We start from the raw sequence: 16,346 nt of genomic DNA on the forward strand, positions 1-16,346 counted from the left end.
ACTGCGGTAACAAGATTGCTTACATTGGTCTACATTTCCTGGGCTACAACAACTCAATAACCCACCCCCTTCAAAATAAACTCAGACAAGGCTCTGCTCTCGATCGCTACCCAGAACATCTCACTGGTGGGTGACCACACGTGTCCTTGAATGCAGAGTGGAGCACAGCTACATTGTTGCCATGATTGGCTGTGACACTTCCAAGGTGGAGACATTAAGAATTAGCATGGGAGAAGCAGGGGAAAGTGCTCATTGGAATTGTAAAACTGAAAGACACAGTTGTGAAGAAAAGGGGGAAAACATGGAGATTTGGCCTAGCTCTCAAAATTATATTTCTCCAGTGGCTGCTCGTGGAGCATTCTCTGGAACAGAGTGGTGTTTCATCTGGTCTACCCTTTAATCTGTGGTTCTTGCATGCACCCAAGGGCAAATAGTCAAAAGACATATAATAAGCACGCAATATTGGAAACAGTTAACCCAAACCACCCGTGCTCCAAGTCTCATTCCCAATCTCTCTTCACTGGGGAATAACAGAAATTGATATCGTTAGATGAGGTAGGATGGGATGAGGTTTGAATAAAGCAAAAGGTAACAAAATGGACATGCTTGGCTAATGGTTTATTCCTGTGCTGCACAATCTATGTAAGTCTTCATATAATGGATCAAAGGATCCACATGTGGAAGTTCTTTTTAATATAGAGATATTAACAGAGAGTAAGCACCTAAAGACACTCAAACTTGTTAAGCAGAAAATTTCAGAATTTGGGCTCTGTAATAATTAAAGAATGGTAATAGAAGTCCAAACCGAGTTGATATATTATTTGAAGGCTGTGGTGTTTCCATGTGCCTGTCCTTCCAGATTCAGGTGGTTATGGATTTGGTGCTGTTAAAGATGCCTCGGTGAGTTGTTACATTGCATCCTGTATAGTGTACACAGTGAAACTGAGGTGTGCGGGTGGTGGAGAGAGTCACAGTTAAAGGTGGTGGACTGGGTCTTAACAAGTCAGCTGTTGTGTCCTCAATGGTGTCCAACTTCTTGAGTGTTATGAAGCTGCCCTCCTAGTCATGGCTGGATGCACTTTTGGAAAGCATGAGATGGTAACCTACTTATCACCGGATCTCAGACCTGGAGGACACTGCTGAAACCTGTCAATTCCTCTTAACTTCTTGTTATCTGATTTGCTGTAATTGCCAAAACTTGTGAGCTGTAATCTATATCACTGAAGTTGATGCGTGTGAGGTACAGCCTGAAATGCAATAGATAAACTAACACAAAATCCATGCAGGTCACTGAACATGAAATATATATAGCTCTGCCCTTTCATTACATGGAGCCATAACCCTCTTGTATCATGTCATTCAGCTGTGATAGGAATGTGTAGCTGGCATCAGGATTTGACAGAACCTTGTGGAAAGAAACAAAGGCTGCGATAACTTTCCCTAAAGCTTACCTCTTCAACAGAGTATAACCCTTTTGTGGACGACATCAGCAATTGCTTCTCAACACTGTCGATGGAAAATGTCAGAACAGCAGCAGCCTCCTGAAACCAACATGCAATTAGACAGGGAGTTTTCAGCACAGTGAAGCTAGCAGCAGTTTCATATAGGATTAACAGCTTTCAATAATGCTCGTCAAACCAGCCACAACTGACTCCTCACATGTAACCTTTCACACGTCAGCTTGGTTCAGTTGGCAGCAATGTTGCCCAGATCAGAGGATATGGCTTTGGATTCCACCAGTGCTTCCTGTAAGCTGAGTGGGTGCACAACTGCACAGAACTCACTGTGCAACACAGTAAGTTAGGCCAAGCACAACCAAAGCTCCCTTTAAGGTACACATGGGCAACCATGCAGCAATATTTAAGGGACAATGCACTGCAACAAATAAGCCACACAAAGGAAAACTGGTGGTACATAACATTACTTCTAAGCTGCACACTTATACAGCCACACAGCAATGAAAAGTACAGTGCAGACACTGGTCATAAAATATGGATGTGCTCAAGTGTTCAAAAAAATTCAAAACATCACACATTGTCATGAACATATCATGCAAAAACAAAACAAAATTGGGAAGTTTTTTGGGGGGGGGGGGATATGATTGAGCACATAGACTTAAGCTAGTAAGTTAACTGACACTTAAATGTGGTACTGAAGGAGTGTGCATTGTCAGGAGGTAGCATATTTCAGATGAAAACCAAGTTCCACAGAGGACCTGGGGCATGAACTGAAAGGGCCATTCAGCCCAGTATTTCTCCTTGAGTCCAAATCTCGAGAAACAGACAGCCTGGCCTCTCATCCAGTTACAGACTGTGTGCAAATTGTGTTTGCTACATTACAAAAGGAAATCATTCACTCTAAAAGCACTTTGAGATGCCCCGAGGAGGTGATATAAATGCAAATTCCTAAACACAATGTGGAGGCATCATTTTCCAATGCTTCAGAGGAGATATTTTTAATCAGGCTCATTGCCTGCTGAGATTTTACTGCCCTGGTGTTTCACACCACTAACCTTCTCCATCTTTGATGTTGGATCTAAAAGGATATCTCCATTGGAGTCAATCACACACGTGACCCCGCAGAAAACACTTTTCATCGGCAGCCCAGCATCCATTAGTGCCATGCAGGCTGCATTCAGGCAGCAAGCCAACAGCTATTCCAGTCAGTTAAGGATGTCCTCATGGAAGCTTCGAAATAAAAGTTCATGCAACACAGACTAGCAAACAGTCAGGGTAGGGGATAAAAGATATTTAAAGCATTCAAGAACATACAGTCATAGAAATATACAGCACGGCAACAGTCCCTTCGATCCAACTTGCCCATGCAAACCAGATATCTTAAATTAATCTAATCCCATTTAGAGTCATAGAGTCAGAAATGTACAGCACGGAAACAGACCCATCGGTCCACCTCGTCCATGCTGACCTGATATCCCAACCCAATCTATTCCCACCCTGCCCATATCCCTCCAAAGCCTTCCTATATTCAGGTGACTTTTAAATGTTGCAATCGTACTAGCCTCCACCACTTCCTCTGGCAACTCATTCTATACAGGCACCACCCTCTGCGTGAAGATGTTGCCCCATAGGTCTCTTTTATATCTCTCCCCTCTCACTGTAAACCTATGCCCTCTCGTTCTGGACTCCCCAACCCCAGGGAAAAGACTTTGCCTATTTATCCTATCCATGCCCCTCACGATTTTGTAAACCGCTATAAGGCCACCCGTTAGTCTCCGACACTTCAGGTAAAACAGCCCCAGCCTATTCAACCTTTCCCTATAGCTCAAATCCTCAAACCCTGGCAACATGCTTGTAAATCTTTTCTGAACCCTTTCAAGTTTCACAACATCCTTCTGATAGGAAGGAGACCAGAATTGCACACAATGTTCCAAAAGTGGCCTAACCAATGTCCTGTACATCCACAACATGACCTCCCAACTCCTGTACTCAATACTCTGACCAATAAATACCAAACACCTTCTTCACTATCCTATCTATCTGCGACTCCACTTTCAAGGAGCTATGAACCTGCACTCCAAGGTCTTTGTTCAGCAACATTTCCTAGGACTTTACTATTAAGTGTATAAGTCCTGCTAAGATTTACTTTCCCAAAATGCAGCACCTTGCATTTATCTAAATTAAACTCCATCTGCCACTCCTCAGCCCATTGTAATCTGAGGTAACGTTCTTTCAATACACCTCCAATTTTGGTGTCATCTGAAAACTTACTAACTGTACCTCTTATGCTCACATCCAAATCATTAATATAAATGATGAAAAGTAGTGGACCCAGCACCAATCCTTGTGGCACTCCAGTGGTCACAGGCCTCCAGTCTGAAAACAACCCTCCACTACTATCCTCGGTCTTCTACCTTCAAGCCAGTTCTGTATCTAAATGCCTAGTTTTGCCAGCATTTGGCCCTATCCCTTTAAACCTTTCCTACATATGTACCCATCCAGATGCCTTTTAAATGTTATAGTAGTAACTGTCTCCACCACCTATTGGCAGCTCACTCCAGACATACACCACCCTCTGCATGAAAAAGTTGCCCTTCAGGTCTCCTTTATATCTTTCCCTTCTCACCTTAAACGTACATCCTTTACTATTGAACTCACCCCCACCCTGTGGAAAAGACCTTGGCTATCCACTCTATTCATGCCCCTCATGATTTTATAATCCTTTATAAGGTCAATCCTCAGCCTCTGACGCTCCAGGATAACCACAGCCAACTCAGCTTCTATTGATAGCTCAAACCCTCCAACCTTGGCAACATCCTTGTTGAGATCAATTTCCATTTTCACTATGGGCATCCTTTCCACCTTACACCACCAAAACTGGGCCACAGTGGATGTTTAACACCTTTCTCACACATCAAACGTGGCAAGCTGCAAAATTAAAGCTGTGCCAAAGCACCAGCCATGTTTCAGTGGGCAGCATGCTCATCTACATTATAACATTGTGGGTTCAAGTCTCAATCTATAGTCACGAGACAAGAGCCCAGGGTGAAACTCCAGTGCAGTATTGAGAGAGCACAGCTCTGACAGAGGTGCTGGCATTCAGATGGGATGCCAGACCAAGGTCCTCTCTGTCATAAAAGACTCTACGTACTACATTGGCCTGAAGTTATGAGAAGTGCTATACAAATGTAAGGTTTTTGTTCAGATATTTTGTTTGCTTCAACCTGAAAATTTTGATGCAAAGAAACAATACAAGTCACAGATTCCCTGAGCAACTATGTCACAGCATCACTGACAGGCAATGCAACAGGTAATCTTGTCGATTCTGTGCATTAAGGTTTGACCGCTGGACCATTACAAAGTGTTTTGCAAGCAATTGCATACTTTGACCTATAATTACCTATATTTAAGGCACATAACGCCCAATTTGTGCACAACTTCCCACAAACAGTGAAATGATAATGACCAGATAACCAATCCTATAAAGCTGATTGAAGGATAAATATCAAACAGGGAACCAGGGACAATTCCCAGCATACCCCCAAAACAGTGCCATTTCACATCCACCTGGTAGCCCTCACCTGAAAGCCCTATCCAAAAAGGTGCCAACTCCAACAATGCAGCACTCAATCTGTATTGTGCCAGGGTATTGGCCTTGATTTTTGAGCTCACATCCTGAAGTGGGATTTGAACTCAAAACTTACCTCCTGACTCAGTGACAGGAGTGCTTCTCACGCAGCCACAGCAGATTACCTGTTGCTAACAATGGTTCATCCAATCCAAGTAGTTGGTGAAGAATGCATTACACCTGCTTCTTACCCAACATCTACCCACTCTCCCAGCAGTCTCACTTCACACGTGTGAAGCACCTGATGCCTTTCATCTCTGTGTCTTAAAATTTAATTAAGATGTTATTAACAGGAACTAATGGCTCTAGTTGATGGCCTGTAACACTGCTTGAGGACGCAATGACCACATTTCAAGCTTCTCAAACAGCGATCTAGCTATGTTAATCTTGTTGACTGCCTAAGTGTGAAAACTATCTTCAACCGACCTTGATTCAAACCCTTCCAAGAGGCCCACACCGCAGCTTATGGTTACATCTCCTGACCTGCAATTGGCACTTAACTGTACATAGGCAAAAGTACATAAGCCGGAGGTTAGAGTCAAGAGTGCGGTGCTGGAAAAGCACAGCAGGTCAGGCTGCATCTGAGGAGCAGGAAAATCGACGTATCAGGCAAAAGCCCTTCCGACAGCCTGTTTTGAACTTTTGCCCAAAACGTCAATTTTCCTGCTCCTTGGATGCTGCCTGACTTGCTGTGCTTTTCCAGCACCACACTCTTGACTTAACTGTACATTGCAATCAGGCTCTGGAGCTTGTAGGTTCTCCCAACCACCATTGCCAAGGCACACAGTGAGCAACAGGGTGCTTATATACTTAACTGGCATCAAATATTGGCAGAGGCAAAGCGCTGTTTAGTAATGAGTTTGAGTCCTTCACCTTTCATACTGCATTAACTCCATCCAAAATGGTTTACCCATCACCTGGCTGTCACTAGAATTAAAAGTCTCACTTTGGTGTTCAAAACCCTGCCCCTCCCAGCACACATTTTTGCTCACCTCTTCTTCCAGGCCTATTGTGTATCCCCGATTTCCTTTGCCCACTAGAAGTTTAATTGTCTAGGCTCTAAAGGCTCTAATTGCGTTCTTACACCTCTTCACTTATGTCCTGATGCCTAATTTGTGAAAAATTCTTTCATGGGATGTGGATATCACCAGCTGGACCACTGCTTTGATTGCCCATCTCTAACTGCCTTGTTGAAGGTGGTGGTGAGCTGCTCTCTTGAAAGGCTGCAGTGTGCGAGATACAGGAACACTCACACTGCTGGGGAGTGTGTTCTGGGAATGTGATCCAGTGATAGCAGAGGAGCAATGATATCTTTCCAAGTCAGGACAGTGAATAGCTTGGATGGGAACTTGCAGGTTCCTTTGTATTTGCTACCCTTGTTCTACTAAATGGTAGAGGTCACAGGTTTGGAAAGTGCTGTCAAAGGAACTTTGGTGAGTAGCTGCAACTTATCTTTTAGATGGTCCACATTGCTGTGTACCAATGTGTCAATGGTGAAAGAAGTGAATATTTAAGATGATGTATAGGGTGCTAATGAAGTGGAAAGCTGTGTCCTCATTGGTATGGAGCTTCTCAAGTCTTAGTTGTGTCCTACTCAACTATGCAAGTACTGTGTAGTCTGTTACACTCCTAACTTGTGCCTTTTTGACAGCGCTCAAACTTTGGAGAGACAGGAGGCAAGTTACGCACCAGAGAATTCCTGGATTCTATGCGCTCTTGTAGGTACAGTATGCTTATGGCTGGCCCCATTCAGTTTCTGGTAAATAGTTAACCTCGGATGTTGATAATGGGGGATTCACGGATGTCAATGACAGCACTTGTCAAGTGCCTTCTAACATTGAAGGCACTATAAAAATCCAAGTTGCTGTTGCTTCCACAGTGTTTGCATCGCCCAAGCTGCCATGGGTGCTTGGAGCAGGAGTGATTTAGTAAGTAGGATCCAAGCTCTTTGAAATAATTTGTTTTCTTCAGCTTCTTAAAAAAACATAATACTGAAACATTTGTTATGAACTGTTTCAAAATAAATGAGATTATTTAAAGCTGAGAATGGTATCAGGAATAAAAAGCACTTACACCTCCTTCTTCAATGAGTCACTAGCTATCAAAGTGGAACAGCAGGTGAATCATAATTCCTGGCCTCTTTCACTGATTGGGACTAAAATAAAGTCTATATTTTCCACCATAAACAAAACATGATCAGTTGATGAAAGCGTCAAGAGAAGCAATCTCGCCACACTGACAGAGCCCTTCCAGCTCCTGGAGGAGGGAGCTGACATCTTGCAAATGCACAAACAAATCGGCAGAACTGTACTAATTGGATAATCATTTGCTTTTTCTAAGTTACATGTTGAAGGGAAATTATTGATAAGAACATGGGCTTACATGGTGGTGGTGGTGGAGGAAAACTCCCCCAATCTGCTTTGAAATAGCAGCAATTGGATGCTTTATTTTCACCTGGGGAGGCAGACAAGGACTTTGTTTTAAACATTGATTGAAAGATTAGTCAGTGTCTGCTAGGTTTATCGTGCTCAAGTCACTACAGTGGACCTGAAGCTCACTATTTTACGACTCAGATAGATGACTCTCATGCACTGAGCCACAGTTTAAGGGTTTACTGTACCATTAGGTATTCCCCAGTCTAGTGGCAAATATTAAATGGGATGGCTTTTGTCATAGTGGTATTATTGCTGGACTATTAATTCAGAAAAGCAGGTAATGTTCTGGGGACCCAGTTTTGGATCCAACCATGGCAGATAGTAAAGTTTCAATTCAAATTTATAAAAAACATGGAATTAAGAGTCTAATGAAGATCATGAAACCATTGTCGATTGGAAAAATCCCTCTGCTTCACTAATGTCCTTTAGGAAGTAAACTGCCACCCTCACCTGGTCTGGCCTATATATGACTTCAGACCCACAGCAATGTAGCTGATGCTTACCAGCCCTCCGGGCAATTAGAGATTGCAAGTGTCACCCATATCCCATCAGTGAATAGAAAAATAAAATCATCCCTAAACCAACATTGCCAAAAGGTGATGATTGTAGGATGTTTCTGTACACGGGATCTTGCAGGATGTAACCTGGCTGCGAGGCATCCGACATAAGTTATAACATTTCAAAATGTATTTCATTGACCAGAAAGCACTTTGGGTTACTCTGAGGACAGATACTGTTTAAATGTGACGACAGACATTTCGCAGTTGGAGACTGGCTGAACCATCACCGCTGTCAGGATACAGATCCAGAGTCATGGATGACTTGCAGCACGACTGTGATAGAAGAGCGCGGGTGGAGAGCAGTCAGGATGGTGGCTTCGCACGTGTTTCGAATCATCTGCTCCTTGCTCTTCTCAGAGACACCTTCGCAAAAACAGAGAAAAAGGCCCGAGTGAGTGGGGAGTTTGCAAAAGACATATGAAACGATCAGTAAACTCAAATTTATTGCAGCCCATAGTCTAAAAGGCGACAACAGGATAGCAAACACAAATTTCTTTCAGAACATCTTTAAGGTGCAGCTTGTTGCCAGAGAACCAATGTTGATTCATTTTGGGCCATCAACTATGACCCAATGGTAATACAATACAGTAGCCCCATCTTTTAAAAACAGAGGGACTCCTTCCCTATCACAGAAAAACACTGATGCACTCTCTGGGGCCCACAATAAGTTTTTGCTAAGTTAGAACCTTCACCAATTAACATTTTGAAGTATTTTTATGTTTAAAATCTGGAATGCAATGGCATGGTGGAGGCAAATTCAATTCAAAGGGTTTTGGATAAATATCTGCAGAAAATAAACTTTCCAGGATAGAGACAGTGAAGTGCAAGTTCGCACAGAGCCAGCATGGACCTGAAAGATTAAATGGCCTCCTTCTGTGTAACATTTATTCTACTAAGCTCTTACTTGGCTCCATTCACCAAACATTCTGCATCCAGTTCCACCAGGTACCCTGACTGCTCATTGAGCTGAATGTGCTACCTCGAGTGATTGGGTTGAGAGGCCCAATATCCAAACTGGTATTGAAGTATCTCAGTTGCATTTCTACAACACTGCCAGCACTAGTACCTTATCCCATCAGCCGAGTGCTGCTAACACCCTTCACATTTAAATACTGAAGATGATTTAAAAAGATATTCCTTTGTGTCAGCATATTGAGTGTTTGACTAGATGAAGGCACCATAGTCTTACCAGACCATACGGCAGCTCTCTCATTACGGAGACACAATTCTGATAGCATTACAGTTGAGAGAGGGAAGAGGTCAAGGAGGAGATGGTAACCTCAACCTGAACCCTGTAGGCATCACTTTGTATTGCACACCAGCCTCTGGTAGACTAAATTTAATTTTCTCTCTCTACACAAACAGCAGGTATAGGGAGTAAGGCAAACATAGAACATAGAAAAGTACAGCACAGAACAGGCCCTTTGGCCCACGATGTTGTGCCGAGGTTTAATCCTAATGTAAAATATAGTAACTTAATCTACGCACCCCTCAACTCACTGCTATCCATGTGCATGTCCAGCAGTCACTTAAATGTCCCTAATGACTCTGCTTCCACCACCACAGCTGGCAACGCATTCCTTGCATTCACAACTCTCTGCATAAAGAACCTACCTCTGACGTCTCCTTTACACCTTCCTCCTAATACCTTCAAACTATGATTTCTCATACCAGTCAATCCTGCCCTGGGGAAAAGTCTCTGGCTATTGACTCTATCTATTCCTCTCATTATTTCGTACACCTTGATCAGGTCTCCTCTCTTCCTCCTTCTATCCAGAGAGGAAAGTTCGAGCTTATTCAACCTTTCTTCATAAGGCAAGCCCTCCAGTCCAGGCAGCATCCTGGTAAACCTTTTTTGCACCCTCTCCAAAGCCTCTGTATCTTTCCTACAGTAGAGCGACCAGAACTGGACACAATATTCCAAGTGTGGTCTCACCAGGGACACCAGGAACTTGTAGAGCTGCAACAAAACCTTGCGGCTCTTAAACTTGATCCCCCTGTTAATGAAAGCCAAAACACCATATGCTTTCTGAACAATCCTATCTGTTTGGGTGGCAACTTTGAGGGATCTATGTACTTGCACACCCAGATCCTTCTGTTCCTCCACACTGCCAAGAATCCTGTCTTTAATCCAATATTCAGCATTCGAGTTCGACCTTCCAAAATGCACCACTTCGCATTTATCCAGGTTGAACTCCATCTGCCATTTCTCAGCCCAGCTCTGCATCCTATCTATGTCGCCCTGCAGTAGCCCACTATACTATCGACGACACCTCCAACCTTTGTGTGATTTGCAAATTTACTAACCCACCCCTCAACTTCCTCTTCCAAGTAATTTATAAAAACTACAAAGAGCAGAGGCCCAAGAACAGAGCCCTGCAGGACAGTACTCAACACTGACCTCAGGCAGAATACTTTCCATCTACAACCACTCTCTGCCTGCTGTCAGCCAGCCAATTCGGAATCCAGATAGCCAAATCTCCCTGTATCCCATACTTCCTGACTTTATGAATGAGCCTACCATGGGGAACCCTATCAAATGCCTTGCTGAAATCCATATACACCACATCTACTGCTCGACTGTCGTCGAGCTCCTCAAAGAACTTAATAAGATTTGTGAGACATGACCTGCCCCTCACAAAGCCATGCTGACTGCCTTTAATCACACTATGCTTTGCCAAATAGTCATAAATCCTGTCCTTCAGAATTCTTTCCAAAACTTTGCTGACCACAGACGTAAGACTGACCTGGTCTGTAATTGCTAGGGATTTCCCTATTCTCCTTCTTGAAAAGAGGAACAACATTCGCCTCCTTCCAATCCTCCGGTACGACTCCTGTGGAGAGTGAGGCGGCAAATATCCTCGCCAGTGGCTTAGCATCCTCCTTTCTCACTTCCCAGAGCAGCCTAGGATAAATCTGGTCTGGCCCTGGGGACTTATCAATCATAATGTTCTCCAAAATTTCTAGCACATCAACTTCATCAATTTTGATCTGGTCAAGACTGTTTCCCAGCTCTTCTAAGTTTTCATTTACAACAAGTTCCCTTTCCTTGGTGAAAACCGAAGCAAACAACTCATTTAGGTCATCCCCTATCTGCTCAGACTCCACGCACAAGTTCCCTACGCTATCCCTACATTTGACCTAAGCTCTTACAAAAGAAGCTTTAGCTCAAGGAAATGGCTGAAAAGGATCAAAGCTGACATCTCAATAAAACATGCAAAACATGTATTACATAAACAGTGATATTATGGAAGAATAGAGCCATATCACATTTAACCTTGGTTTGACATCGGCTCAGAAGCAATACAACTACATGGAGGGTCGGAAGGCCGGGAGCAGGTCCCTGCAGTATGTGTGCTGTTCTCTCTGACATCAGAGAATATTCTATAAAGTGGTCAGAGTCTGGGAAACTGTGTTGTGTTATTCATATATCACTCAGTATGAATGGAAGACGAAATCAGTCACTGGAATGATGCTTATCATATTAAGCACTCATGCACGAATTGTAATCAAATTTTTTGTCAGCAGACTAACAACTTCATTGCACTAGTTAGTAGTAAGAAATCCTCTGATGAGTATGCTTTTGTTGCTGTTAACCCACCCCTGGACTCCCAGGTTCCATGTTTTGTGACCTGTAACTTTAATAAGTTCCACTGGTTCTTTACATCCTGCACTGTATCCACTGCCTATTCCACACACCAAACCAACAAGTTCTTGGTCACGGGGCTTCCACTTTTTCCCCTTGATACACAACACATGTTTTGAAAAAATTCTTGATATTTAAACATAGCTCTGTGGGATCTTTCCCCATTTCCATGTCAGTTCTCTTCCATAAGTCCTCTGACTTCAGATCTCATGTGTGCATCTCTTCCAGCCATTCAGCAGTCTCAGTTCCACTCTCTCGAACAAACTCCCTAATTCCTGTTCCGTTGTTGTTTCCTTACAAAACCTTTCCAACACAATTTTTACTTCGAATTTTGTTATTTTGGTCAGCTCATCTAATTATTCAGTGGCCCCCGCTACCCCGAACCATACAATTATATGGAACTCTGTTCATAAGTGGAACTTCTTGCTGTGCACCAAAAAAAACACTTAAAATCCAGGATGTACCACACATTCCACTCTGACCAGCGCTGCCAGTAAACCTAATGTTTAGGACGCCCTCTACTGCTAGTATTTGTGGATACTCAATGACCTCCAGCAAATGAACTGCAGGAGTCGACTTAAAATACAGTAATCTTATCATCACAGAGCTATTCCCAATTCAGAAATGGTCCAAGAGAGCGCTAATGTGTTTGGAATACGAAACAAAAAAAATCAGCACGTCTTAGACTTCTTGTGGAAATAGATTCCAATTAGGTGAAAATTATCTGTCGCAAACCAGCTACAAACACAAGTACCCATGTAATAACTTCCAACCTCTCATCTTGCAACAATACAACACCACATCAATTCGTTTAATCCTCACATCTTATGGAGCTCTACTCTCTCTGGTGTTTCAAAGTATTGCTCTCACAGAATATTATAAAATTCTACAACAGTGCCAGTACTATCTACAGCTATGAGCCATACTCTTAGGATTAGCGTCAGCTTTAGCTGAGTTGGTAGCACTCTGACTTCTGAGCCACAAGGTTCCTGACTGAAGTCCCACTCCACATTAAAAACCAAGGCAGACACTCCTCTGCAGTACTGAGGAACAACTGCACCAGAGGGGGCCTCTTCCAGCTGATACATTAAATCATGAACCCATCTATTCGGGTGGATGTAAAGAGACTTAGTGGTACAGCTCTGAGGATTCAAAGGATGTTCTGGTCATTGTCTAGCCTCAATTAGCACCTCAATCAGAGAGTCATTACTATAATATTTATTGAGTTCACAACTCTTCAAAAAATGTTGGTGGAAAAAGGATATTAGACTGTGAAGGTAGAAGGCAAGGACACTATAATTTCAAACTGTATTGAGGTCTCTTAACTCAGAGTTGACAGTCTTTGATTTTCTGTGCCCTCGAGGTTGGTGGGTGCTCATCATTGAGTGCATGTCTAAGATCAAATTGATACAGATCCTAAAAGAATCAATGGATATGGAGATCTAGTAGGAAAACAGATCTAAGATCAAGCATCATCTATCATCTTATTACATGGTGGAACAAGCTCAAGAGAATGCAAAGCTCCTTTTTCTTACATTCTTAACCTTATATATGCTCCCTACATTCTTTAGATATCTCAGCATCCTTATTCATCCCCAGAACTATCACACAAAATCCCTGTTACTACCCATATTTCAACACACTCATCGCTTATGCAACTTCATAGAGTTTTCACCCAGGAACCTCACTTAAACTCTCTCTCCTAAAAAGGTCTCTGAAATTCATCACTTACTCGGCAATCCAACTTTTGGCTTCAGGAGGACATCTAGCGTGGCCTTGTCGAAGATTTCTTTGCTGACTTTCACCTCTGCCGGCCCATACACTGCAGCCAGGACGGTCGTGTCCCCTAGGATTTACAAAGAAAACACCCAAGAGGTTGTAAACATAAGTTGACATTGCTTAGTGGGAACATTGCAACACACGGACAACAAGACTTTACAGAGTTGCTCCTTCACCAATGTGAAAATTGCAGAATATTTAATTCTTTAAAAAAAGTTAGTTCCACTTTTTAATCAAACCTCTGTGAAGCATTTACAAGATTTAAAAAAAGACGGCTGTTTAAATAGGATAGCAACTTTCATCGCCCAAGGACACCTCAAAGCACTTTCGTTCTTTTTGATGTGCAGGCTTTTTTATGACTTATTGATCAGGGAGACTTTGAGTTTGACAGGGTGGGTGCCAGGAGAATAAAGACCAGGGATCTCTTATTTAAGATAGAGAGAAGGAGGAATTTCAAAGTTTGTGAGAAGATTTATAGCTTGGGTGCTCGTTGTTGTGGTTCTGTTCGCCGAGCTGGGAATTTGTGTTGCAGACGTTTCGTCCCCTGTCTAGGTGACAACCTCAGTGCTTGGGAGCATCCTGTGAAGCGCTTCTGTGATCTTTCCTCCGGCATTTGTAGTGGTTTGAATCTGCCGCTTCCGGTTGTCAGTTCCAGCTGTCAGTTGCAGTGGTCGGTATATTGGGTCCAGATCGATGTGCTTATTGATTGAATTTGTAGATGAGTGCTATGCCTCTGGAATTCCCTGGCTGTTCTCTGTTTAGCTTGTCCTATAATAGTAGTGTTGTCCCAGTCGAATTCATGTTGCTTGTCATCTGTGTGGGTGGCTACTAAGGATAGCTGGTCGTGTCGTTTCGTGGCTAGTTGGTGTTCATGGATGCAGATCATTAGCTGTCTTCCTGTTTGTCCTATGTAGTGTTTTGTGCAGTCCTTGCATGGGATTTTGTACTCTACATTGGTTTTGCTCATGCTGGGTATCGGGTCCTTCGTTCTGGTGAGTTGTTGTCTGAGAGTGGCTGTTGGTTTGTGTGCTGGTATAAGTCCTAGTGGTCGCAGGAGTCTTGCTGTCAGGAAGACAGGAAAACAGGTCATGATGACTGAATTACCCATCATGTTCAGGTTCGTGTGGGTTAGGTGCTTTAACAATGGGAAAATGCAGGAGGATAGGGTAGGGGGATGGGTCTGGGTGGGACACTGTTTGGGATGGGTGTGAACTCATTGGGTTGAATGGCCTGTTTCCACACTGTAGGGATTCTAAGGGCTTGAGAGAGATGAGCAGGAAGATGGAGGTTAGGCTCAACAGATCAGTCATGACCTTACTGACTGGCAGAGCAAGTGTCCATGAGCTGAAATGGCCTACTCCTGCTCCTAAATTTTATGTTAAAACACGGCAGTAACAAATCATGCATAGCTCCCACAAACAGCAGTGTGATAACCAGATCATCCAATCGAGATAAATGTTGTGCAAGATAGCAAGCAAAATAGTCTTCAGTCATAGGTTCTGCTTTAGTTGTGTTGGTATCACAGACTAATGTATTTCACCAACATATCTACAGGTAGTGTTAATGAAACCAAGGATGACTTTCCAATCTGGCCACTCTGATTATGAAAATTTATCAAGGGGAATAATCAAATGTTGATTCTTGAAGATTTCAAGCAATGGCCAATCCACCTTACCTGCACATCTTTGGACTACAGGAGGAAACTGGAGCACCCGGAGAAAACCGACACAGATTGAGAGAGAATGTGCAAACTCCACTTAGACCTGTCGCCAGAGGCTGGAACCGAACCTGGGATTCCTGGCACTTTGAGGCAAGAGTGCTAATCACTGACTCATCATGCCACCCCCAACAAAGGCTTGTTGGGCCAAATGGACCACGTTCACATTGCATTCATGTCACAATTGGCCAAAAGGCCTTCTTGCTTTAATGATTCTATAATTGTGTGGGATTTTTAAAAGGCTATGGGCACAACCAGTGATATTGGCTGTGGATGATACAATGCAATGTGAAAGAGAGTGGTACAGCAGAATTACCAGTGTATGAGATTGATAGAGGGTGGAACTGTTGACTTTATTTTGAAATTGACACAATGCTGTTGGGGGAAAAAGCAAGGAGCAGTATAATTAGTTTGGGATTTACACAGAACTATGGGAGAAATAAACATTCCGATCAAAGGGAAGATAACCTAGCATTGGATGCAGTTGAATTAAGGGGTGGAGATTGTCTGAGGAGGAGGGATTGAGTAGGACTTGTACACATTGGGGCAGAGAAGAATGAGAGGAGAACGTATTGAAACACCAGAAACGTGGGAGAATGAGAATTGAGTAATTTGAAAGGGAATGCAAGATTGAGAGGGAATGCAAGACTGAGAGTGGATCAGAAGAGGGACGATAATATTGTGACTCCAGAAGATAAATGATAATTTAAATTGTCTTTAATGAGCCTCCTTCTTACAACCTTCCAGAAACTCCCCACACCACCCCCCTCCTCCCCCCCTGTCATCCCACAGAGAGTGTCCCACATTCCAATAAGAGATGGTGAGGCTAGGCAGGTTCTGAAAGAGACTTCCCAAAGCGAAGGACTATCACCCACCTTGTGTGAAGCAAGCCGAGCCATCAGGCCTGGAGAGGAGACTGTGTTCACTGCCAAAAGGCCTCAATTGCTGCTGGCTCTCAGCACTAGCCTCCATACCGAGCAGCGTCGGTCGTCAAGTCCCCGCTCCTGACTGACAATGCTATGCACCAATCAAAGATCAGCGTTCCCCAAGGTCAACCAATCAATATCTAGATGAGGTGGGACTTCCATGCCATTCACTGATGGAGGCAACTGCCCCTCACTGAG

The 16,346-nt window shown here is 43.3% G+C and overlaps 1 protein-coding gene across 2 annotated transcripts in view; it reads right to left on the reverse strand.

Annotated features, from left to right (window-relative positions):
• exosc5 (exosome component 5) overlaps positions 1 to 16,338 on the reverse strand; it is a 23,774-nt gene extending 7,436 nt beyond the window's left edge. The window contains exons 1-5 of one of the 2 annotated variants that reach the window (XM_043680940.2): positions 16,098 to 16,338; positions 13,459 to 13,572; positions 8,322 to 8,443; positions 2,513 to 2,653; positions 1,452 to 1,541 (exon numbers count right to left, since the gene is read on the reverse strand). In XM_043680940.2, coding sequence (XP_043536875.1) covers positions 1,452 to 1,541; positions 2,513 to 2,653; positions 8,322 to 8,443; positions 13,459 to 13,572; positions 16,098 to 16,194 — 564 coding nt within the window. In that variant the 5' untranslated portion in view covers positions 16,195 to 16,338. The remainder of the gene's footprint in view (positions 1 to 1,451; positions 1,542 to 2,512; positions 2,654 to 8,321; positions 8,444 to 13,458; positions 13,573 to 16,097) is intronic. The other variant, XM_043680941.2, reaches the window with a different exon arrangement.
• Between the last annotated feature and the right edge of the window lie 8 nt (positions 16,339 to 16,346).

Source organism: Chiloscyllium plagiosum, unplaced genomic scaffold (assembly GCF_037043375.1).
Source record: "Chiloscyllium plagiosum isolate Xiang-an unplaced genomic scaffold, Cpla_swu_hap1 HiC_scaffold_47, whole genome shotgun sequence".
NCBI lineage: Eukaryota > Metazoa > Chordata > Chondrichthyes > Orectolobiformes > Hemiscylliidae > Chiloscyllium > Chiloscyllium plagiosum.